A 10,258-nucleotide genomic window follows, 5' to 3' on the forward strand; every position below is an offset into this window, starting at 1 on the left:
TAACTAAAATGGGTATAATTTTTTTTTACAATATTTTTTGAACACTAGATTATTTTTAGTCAAATTTTTACTATTGTCTTATTTTACATTTAATATTAGACTGTTTATGAAATTGACATAAAAACTATTATTAATTAACAGTTATTTAAAAATTAAAAATTCGCTTTTGAATGATTAGGCGGCAAATGATCAAACTATAGCAAACGTTACTTATTTACCCTTACTTTCTCACTGGTCAGCATCTCCCTTCTCTCTCTCTCTCTCTATATATATATATATATATATAATGAAATTAGAATGTAAAACATTTGACAACCACTTTAAAGGAAAATAATTATTTATTTTAATAAAAAACAATAAAAAAATATTAAATTTAAATAATACAAAACTAAATAACAAATATAATTAATTTCAAATCATCTCAATTTTTACATTTTTTACTCTATAACATAAAAAGAAGATATCGAAGTCAGTGGTTGCTTACAGTAGTGTAGTGTAGAAGGTACGAGGTATAAGTACACCTGGATCAACCGGTTTTGATGCTCCACCCCATATCTTATTCTGAATACATTATAGTCCTAATGTAGTTTATGCCCACACGAAATCGGAGATTGTCATGTATATAAAAAAATAAATATTTTTTAACTGGGATATATAAATTGTTCAACTTTATTATTGTCACACATGTTTTGTTTTTGATCCAATTTGAAGGAAAAATAGGGAAGCACAAACTTGTGAATTTTTGATTAAAATATTTTGTATAATTTTAGCACAATAATTACAGATTATTTGTATTATATTAAAATTAATATACTAATAACTATGCTATTATTAAATATATTTTAAACTATAGTTGAAAATGTCAAGGTCATTGTCGCAGAGGCAATGAAAAATTTGAGACTGCAATTTGACCACTGTTTAATTTTATAATTTTACTTAATTTTAAATAGGTTTTATATAGGTCTCAGCTGAAGCAATTGAAAAATAATTATGAAAATTATCTTTTTTCCATGGATATTGTATTTATTTGATAATTTATATACCATTCATGGTGTTATTTTTAATTGATTTTCCTTATTATATTTATTGATTTATATTTATAATTAAAGGTTTTAAATGTTTTATACCACGTGAAATGATATTAAAAATCAAGATTTATTTATGTGTGCTATCAAAAATAATGAAATCATAGAATTTCAATATCAACCAAATTAAAGAGCAAATTTCAAAATATACAAACTTATAGTAAGAAAATTAAAGAAACTTACCCGTCGTGGAACGCCTTGCAGATTCGAATCATCGAAACTATTTCGTATAGAAAATATGCATAAAAAGAAATAACTATAACAAAATAATAACAAAATATTTACAAAATACATATTAATTTAATATCAAAATTAAAAAAAAATAAAAATTACGCATCAGAAATGTATACATTTAAATGTATTATAATTCAGTAATTTTTATTTTAATAAAATCTAAACCTTATATAGGTCAAGGCAATAAATTCTAAATTTAATTTAATCGTTGGTTTTTGTTTTCGTGACACAAATGTAGAACTATTTTTAACATATTATATCATGTATAAGATTACTTTTACACATACCATAACATATATTCAATATTGCTTAAAAATTAAAACCAATGGTTTCCAAACTTTTTTGTTGGAAATAGCTTTTGGAGGAAACGGGAATCATACTTTTTTCGTTTTTGGCGGAAACGGGAAACTCCCAACCGATGCACCCGTTTTCATTTTTACTTAGAATCGTTTTTACGAGAGCAACGGTACGTTGGTTATAAATTTTAAAAGATCAAAACACCCATACACCCATAATTTTTTTTTTTATTATTATCATTATCACAATTGTTTTAACATACTTAGTTTTTTTCCGTTAAAATTTTAATTAAGTGAATAAAGTTGTCCGCATCGTGAACAATATTTGTTTTCAATACGTTTATTTATTTGTTATCATTTTCGTGCGATGCATAACGGTGCATTGCGTTTGCTCGGCATCTGTCGACAGCGACCTGATAGCGCTGTTGTTAACGGCCGACGGGCGAGGGCATTTATTATTATTGTAAAGTTTAGTTGCGCCACTGTGGAGAGCCGACTGTGTCATTATTGTAGATTCTTATATTTTTAGCTGTACCATTGTCATTTTATTATTACATATTTATATTGTTGCCGTGGGCATATTTAATAGTTCTACAATCTAAGTTTATTGGAATTCATTTATTTATTTTTATTGAACTGCCGAACAAGCGAGTTCCACGTTTTTTGTTGGGTACTCGTCGCGCCAACAAAAGTAATATTTTTACTTTGAGATATTGGTCAAAATATTATTATGCACATATAGTTGATTGTAAATATTACGGAACAAAATAATTGACCAGACGAATTTGTTTACTACGACGAAAAAATGAATGACAGCTGTATTCATGCATTATCTAAATAATTGAAATTATATTTATAAATGGCTTAAAATATAATAATCTAAATATTGTAATTAATACTGGTTGATAGGCTGTTTATAAACAAACTGGTTGCAATTGATTGCTTATGAATATAAGCTACACTTTAAAATGCGTTTAAACTTTCTAAGGTCTTATTATTTATGATTATAAACGCGTGTAAATATGATAAAACCGTTAAGTTTAAACGATACAATACTCTATCTAAAATAATATTATGAATATATTATAACGCTGAATACCAAAAATTCTTTTTTTTTTATATCTGGGTATAAAAATGTATGGCTTAATATATTGTCTATCTACGTATAATGCTTAACACGGAAGAGTATAATAAGAATTACTAAAAACATATCTGATGGATGATAATAAAAAAATTCCAAACATTGCTTTATATCGGTTCTAGATAGAAAATAGCGTAAATGATAAACACTAAGTATAAATAAATATGTATCATTATGCTCAGAAAATGATTCTCTGCGTATAAAGAGGTTTATCTAAAAATACTTATCAAAAAACTAAGAATTTGTTTGAAATCATCATTAGATATAATATATATTTTTTTTTAACCCCATATTTCAATTACATATTTAATTGAAAAAATAAACTATAAAAATCCTGTAAAATAACGTATTTAATTAATCCAGATGAGTAATAATATATAACACTTAATAGAGTATAATTATTATACTCGGTCAAGTTTTTTGAATTTTTTTTGAAAATTGGATTCCAAAGAAGTGCCATGCATATAATAGAAAAACACATAATTGTATAAAACCAATGTGGTGCCTAAATCATGATGGACTTCAAAATATAGTCGAAAACTTGACAAATGATTTGTAGACTATTAAAGCATGATAAATCTTGGTCGTTTTATTTACTTGCATAGCATTAAATTTAATTACGAAGCTTATTATAATGTAATAATTTATAATTATTACGAACAGCAATCCGCGATTATTCAACGCATTAATCTATCAATAAATTAAATAAATACACCATAATAATACATTTATGTACTCGTAACTTCATGTATTACATTATGTTTCATAAATCAGTACGTCTGCTCTTTAGTTAGCACGCGGTTGGCATTGCCGATCATAATAATTTACGAATCATTATTATAGAAATATTTTTATATTTTAACTTACGCAACAACAAAAGGTGTTGCCTATCACTGAAAATGACTTTGTTCTTCGGAGAAAAAAGTTACGTTTGCTGTGTTTTAATGACGCATTGGTTAGTATCAGATTTATTTTCGTACTCTAATAATTTTGTTATTTTTAATATTTAATATTGATACGGATATATAATATTTAATATTGATTATAACAAATAAGTTGTAATAGAGTGGAACGTTTAATGCGCATATTTAATGTCTGCATAAAGAGCCACTGAGTTTACAATAATTAAGTATAAAAATGTAACTTAATACTTAAATATTTATGTAACTATGATTTTTATAAATTACTAAATGAAATAATAATAATACAATCTAAAAAATAGCCATACTAATAATCTGTTATCAATTAAATGAATATAAAATTTAAGTTAATACTCCAAACGAAATTTCTACAATAAATATAATAAATCAATAATTATTTTTCAATAGATTTATGTGTACGTTAACAATCGAAAGGTTATTATATACTACCTATGGGCTACATGTACAAACATACATTATTTATTTATAATGTTCATTACGTTTTTGGTTTTTAAGATTTTTTGAGAAGCATAAATACAAAAAAAACCTAGCATATTGAAATTTACGTGAAATAAAATTTTCAAAAAATAAATTTGACTATTTACCATATTCTCGTAGAAAAATGTAATTCAAATCATAAATATTGCATGCAGAAGAAAGATAGTTAATATTCAGAAAACAGCTGCATTTTGATTTCTTAAATATTTACAATATTTACTCTACTTACTATATTTTAAATATAATATTATATCAATTTCGTATTCGTAATAATTATAATTGTTTTTTGTTTTAGTTTAATGAATCAAATAACAAACTTCAAGTAGATTTTTCCTTGATTTTAATATACTGTATATTTGATATTTGTTTATATTTTTGTTTTTCAGAGTTTCTTATTATTGATGATTTAACTAGGAGCAGAAGATTAAGAAAGTATGAAGTTGCTTAAATCAGGGGTATGTAGACAGTTCTACGCCACAATAGCCGGTTAGTAAAATAATTCCGTTTTCAACAAATTTAATTATCACTAAAAAAGCAATACAATATTTATATAGTTAATTATTATTAATATATTATTATTATATTATTATTATTATTAATAATTATTATTAATATATTAACTGTTATTTATATAATAATATATTTATAATATATTTTTTCAAGCAAAAAATTAATTTCTATAAATTAAAATTTGATAAATTATATTCTTAACAAGGTTCTCCTTTTAATTCGACAATATGCTTGTAATATTAAATATAATTTTAAAAATTTAATGTAAATTAATTAACGTTAATAGTTATAAAATATAAAACAAAATATTTCAGAATCTATAACATCGATTAATATGCGTATCCTTACTTAAAATATTTAAATCATAGATCACATATAAGATCGAATGATTCCGTTTACATATAATATGATTATAATAGTACAACTACAATGAATTTTAACACTAACATAATTAGGGATCCCATAGGTCCCGTATTTTACGGGATTGTCCCATATTTGAATAAAGTGTCCCGATGTCCCGACACAAGTATAAAAATAACACTCTTGTCCCTTATTTTGTATAGTCTATTTTGTGTATACTTTATTTTAAAAATTAAATTTTTTAATATCGGTAAGCTTTTTAAATTTAATATTATTGATAAACTATAACATCTGAATCAAATGAAATTAATAATATTTGATCATAAAAAAAAAAAAAAAAATCTAAAAAATAGTAAAGTCACCTAATTATTTGTTTTTAATTTTAATTATAATTTATATTTGTTTGAAGTAACAAATATTGTGTTCAACTTTATTTTATAATATATTTATTAACTGTGAGGAAAATTGCTAACATAAGTTCCCTCACCTCCCCCAATTAACACCAATGAGAATTTCAAAAATTGATATGACTTAAAATGTCCCGTATTTTTAAAAATAAATCTAGGATCCCAAAACATAATACAGTTAGGTTAGGTTAGATACTCTAAGGTTAAAAAATTAAATAAAACCTGTTAAATCCAAGACATATGGAAATAACCAAAAATGCAATCATTATCTAAGGATGAAAAGATAATGAATAGTGATTAATTAACATCAACCGTTTTTATATAACATTATCATAATAAAAAATTATAGAAAACATTATGAAAAAATATTATAAAATAAGAATATATTTTTCCATTCATAAATTATAAGTCATTTTTTCGTAATGGCCTTAAAAATTAAGAAAATTAAAAATTAAAGAAATTTAAATGATAACCAAATTAATATAATAAAGATTGATTACATACTGAATATATAAAATATTTATTTTTGTAACTACTGCCTCGTTAAATATTTTAAATACTTATAATATTGATACATGACGCATTTAGAAGAACATAGCATAATATAGTGAAACTCAAAATTGTATTATTTTTGTTATTTTTATATGTATTTTGTAAATTAAAAAGCCTTTATTAATTATAAACATAACAGCATGACTATTAAGCCTGATCTTAATACAAAATTGAAATGGGATAAGAATTTTTTTTAAGAGTTTAGATTATGAATATTCATTAGATATAAAGAAAATAATATTTGAGAATATATGATAAGAAGAGACTGAAAATAAAGAAGTTTGGTATCGGTTGTGGGGCAACAAAAGGGGACAGAACAAGAGTATGTAAATAAGTATATATTTTTATTTTGCAACAAGACGAAATTATTTTATGATACATTCGTGGCACACATACAATACGATACAATTATCAAACAAAACATTTATACTTATCATCAAAAATTAAAACTAATGACCATAATTATAATGATTATTTGACATCTGTCCTCAATTCTTAAACAATTAACATCGACAACGAGATTACCAATACCATACCGATACAAGACTAATTTACATAGTATTCATAAGAATATAATTTGTCAAAGACTTTGAAAGTTTTATAATTTAAATATATATATGTATGGTAACTTATGCAAAATAATATAATACCTTCGAAAATATTTAAATTAAATACCTTTTAATTATTTACATTAATTTTTTACATATTTAATACTAATTCATGGGGGAGGAGGGCACTCGTAAAATATTTTATACCTTCTTTCCTGTAATACGAGAGTAGGTAATTCAGTAAAAAATTTGTAAAAATATTAACCATTGTTGACTCGAGCATAGATCGTTATTATAAAGCACACAATGCTATAACTAGCAAGATGATCGGGGGTTCATAGCACAATTGGACCTCGATAGTGTTTAAACGGGGCCCCAAAAACACAAGATATTTTCATAATATTTCAGAAACTGTTGTTAATGATATGGGATATCTGTACAAAGATGAATAATTTTTTTGTATAATTTTTACATCATGACCCGTCACAATTACGCGTCAGAGGGTTACACGTTATTTTTTCCAAACTCAAATTATAAAAAAATATTAAAAAACTCAATCGGAAACAAAAGACTTACTATAAACATAAATGTTTTAAATATTAAACACAACAGAACTCGAGATTTAAATAAAAATGAAGTGATTGACGATTTGCCAATGAAAAATCCGGAGTAAAAAACGGTTTTTTGAAATATTAATAATTAATTTAGTTTTTAAGTAATAATCGGAACACGAATGTTATCATCCAAACTATTCAAAACACAAAAATCAATAACTCTTAAACTACCTGATTGTATTTACTTTATAATAATTATTTCTATGTTGTCGACGGTACTTTTACATTGTTTTTTACCGCGTAGATGAATATATTTTTTTTTTAAAACCATCAAAATATTTCCAATTCAACTGTGGTTTAATCGAGCATTAAAAAAATATTTTAAACGTGCTAAGACCAGAGACTATGACTCCGAATAATTGTTCGTACTAGCGGGTGACACCTGCTTAGTCGTTTTTTCGGTCCGCTGTGCGTCGACGCACGTATTATTACACCATTGTTTTACGTTCCTCAGCGTCTATGTCGATATTCATCAGCGGCATGTGGCTCGGATGGCCCAGCTCGGCGTCGGACAAGTTCATGAAGCACGAGACGGACATCGACATCAGCTACGCGGAACTGTCGTGGGTGGTGTGCATGATGGACCTGGGCAACAGCATCAGCCCGCTGTTCGCCGGTTACCTGATGGACAAGATCGGCCGGAAGAGGACCATCGCCGTGCTGGGACCGCTGTTCATCGTGTCGTGGTCGCTGCCGCTGTTCGTGTCCACCGCGTGGGCGCTGTACCTGGCCCGGCTGATGGGCGGCATGGGCAAGGGCATGTCGTACACGGTGGTGCCGGTGTTCCTGGGCGAGATCGCGGACGTGAACATCCGCGGAGCGCTGGGCACCGTGTTCACGGTGCAGCTGAGCAGCGGCGTGCTGTTCGAAGTGATCGTCGGGCCGCACGTGTCGTATCGCACGCTGAACGCTGTGTCGGCCGTGGTGCCGGTGCTGTTCGCGGTCATGTTCGTGTGCGTGCCCGAGTCGCCATACTACCTGCTGAAGAAGGGCCGCCGCGAGGACGCGGGCGTGGCGCTGCGGTGGTATCGAGGGCACCGGGAGGGTGGCGTGGACGCGGAGCTGCGCATGATGGAGACGAACGTGCGCAAGGACATGGAGAACCGGTCGACGTTCCGCGAGCTGTTCACCAACCGGAAGAACTTCAGCGCGCTCATGGTGGTGGTGACGGCGTGCGTGGCGCAGCGCGCGGGCGGCATCAGCAGCCTGACCGCGTACTCGGCGCTCATACTGCCCGAGCCCGCGCCCATCATCGGCAAGTTCGACTACATCATGGTGTTCTGCATCGTGCTGGTGGTGGTCAACTTCGTCGGCATGGCGCTAGTGGACCGGGTGGGCCGCAAGCCGCTGCTGCTCGTCTCCGAGCTCAGCCTGGGCGTGATCATCGCGCTGTTCGGGCTCTACTACTACCTGGCCGCGCGCGGCGTCGACGTGTCCGCGTACACGTTCTGGCCGTACGCGTGCCACCAGATGTTCTCCGTTATGTTCGGCATCGGCATCGGGTTCATACCGGTCGTGTACCTCGGCGAGATGTTCCCCGTCAACATCCGCTCGCACTGCTCCGCCATCGCGTCCGTCACGCTCGCCACGTCGTCGTTCGTCTCCAACAAGATGTTCCTGTTGGTGTCCAACGCGTACGGGTACCACATCATGTTCTGGGGCTTTGCGGCCGTCAACTTCATATGCGCGGGCTTCGCGTACCGGTACGCGATCGAGACCACCGGCAAAACGTTCTTGGAGATCCAGGAGACGTTGGAGCGCAGCGTGGCCCGCGGCACCAGCAGCGAGGCCAAGATCAAGGCGACGACAAAGCAGCTGAACGACCTGCTGTAGCAAAACACGCGCTTGAGAACTGCGTTCTCTCGAACCGTACATATTATCGTTACACGTGTACATACACATATATTAAATTATTAAATTGTTTCCGAAACAAAAAAAAAAAATGGTGGAAACGGACACCGATCGAACGGTTTTTTTTTTGATCGGAAAGACGTGTTAACGTGCAACTCCGCGGTCGTGCACGTATTTATATGTACATTGTTTATTTAGTCTTACGTTTTACATGTTCAACGACTGTTGAAATGTTAGTACTAGAACTCGTTGATTTAGTTAATTAAAATCGTAAATTAATATCTACAATTCATACAGTACCTACAAAGAGCATAGGTATAACCATTGATTTTAGAATATATTCTAAAATCAATGGTAAAACGTGGCGGTATAGTACATCTCGGCGTAGCCATTTCGGCCGTTAACCATTTTGGCGTGCATTCAATTTTTTTAGATTTATATTTTTTTATTTGATTTTTAAATCAGACAACTATGCCGAGGCAGCCGCCAACATACGACTTAATTTACAAACGAGTGTGAAGCATCCAACCTTATGGATATTCATTTCTTGTTTGAGAAAAGTACAATCTGGACGTGATACATTTTATAATCAATTAAAAGCTGGAAAATGTCCCCCACGGAAAAATAAGAATTATATCGATGTAGATAAAAGAATAAAAAAACTTGTAAATAATTATAATAATAATAATAATTATAATAATTATGACATCATTAGTTTTTTTAAAGGGGATAGCCTATAATATTAGTTGTCATTAGTTTATTTTAATTTTATTTGTATTAGGTTAGATATGTAAAGGGATAATCATTATTTTCATTATTATTGTCGGCCGATGCCGTATCGCATAATATAATTTACACAATTATCATTTATGTAGTGCGTTTAAAATCATATACTATACCGGCATACAGCACGTTTATAATAAAAATCAAATTGAAGAATATAAGTCTAGGGGAATTGAATGCACGCCGGAATGGGTTCACGCCAAAATGGTTTACGCCGAAATGTTAGGGTCCAATAACGTAGTGATCGGTCCCAAAACGGTGCAATGGAATACAGAGCACGTGTGCTATTAATTTGCATACTCTTTCGCCGTCATATAAGTAATTTATGATGCACAAATAAGTCGATTTTGCGTTAGTCTTAGCTTTTCAAAATAAATGTCAAACCTTCAAAGCTATTAATTTCTTTTTTCAAAGCTATTAAAAAGAATAAAAATGTGTACATCAAATGTAACTTTTCAG

The 10,258-nt window shown here is 30.6% G+C and overlaps 1 protein-coding gene across 2 annotated transcripts; it reads left to right on the plus strand.

The window, feature by feature from the left end:
* Positions 1 to 3,518: 3,518 nt before the first annotated feature.
* LOC112691439 (facilitated trehalose transporter Tret1-like) lies at positions 3,519 to 10,198 on the plus strand. Of its 2 annotated transcripts, none has more exons than XM_025565687.1 (3): positions 3,519 to 3,711; positions 4,561 to 4,660; positions 7,620 to 10,198. In XM_025565687.1, the coding sequence occupies exons 2-3, from the start codon at positions 4,609 to 4,611 to the stop codon at positions 8,996 to 8,998; spliced, it is 1,431 nt and encodes a 476-aa protein (XP_025421472.1). In that variant the 5' UTR covers positions 3,519 to 3,711; positions 4,561 to 4,608; the 3' UTR covers positions 8,999 to 10,198. The 2 variants fall into 2 exon arrangements, with proteins under 2 accessions (XP_025421472.1, XP_025421473.1); XM_025565688.1 differs by lacking the exon at positions 3,519 to 3,711 and adding an exon at positions 3,835 to 3,895.
* Positions 10,199 to 10,258: the final 60 nt, after the last annotated feature.

This window comes from Sipha flava, unplaced genomic scaffold, assembly GCF_003268045.1.
Source record: "Sipha flava isolate LNK unplaced genomic scaffold, YSA_version1 613_pilon_pilon, whole genome shotgun sequence".
NCBI lineage: Eukaryota > Metazoa > Arthropoda > Insecta > Hemiptera > Aphididae > Sipha > Sipha flava.

Excerpts from the sequence above, each read along its gene's own strand:
- LOC112691439 (XM_025565687.1), top strand. The coding sequence starts at position 4,609 with ATGAAGTTGCTTAAATCAGGGGTATGTAGACAGTTCTACGCCACAATA. Across the intron at positions 4,661-7,619 it reads GTTCTACGCCACAATAGCCG|CGTCTATGTCGATATTCATC; the intron begins GTTAGTAAAATA and ends TACGTTCCTCAG.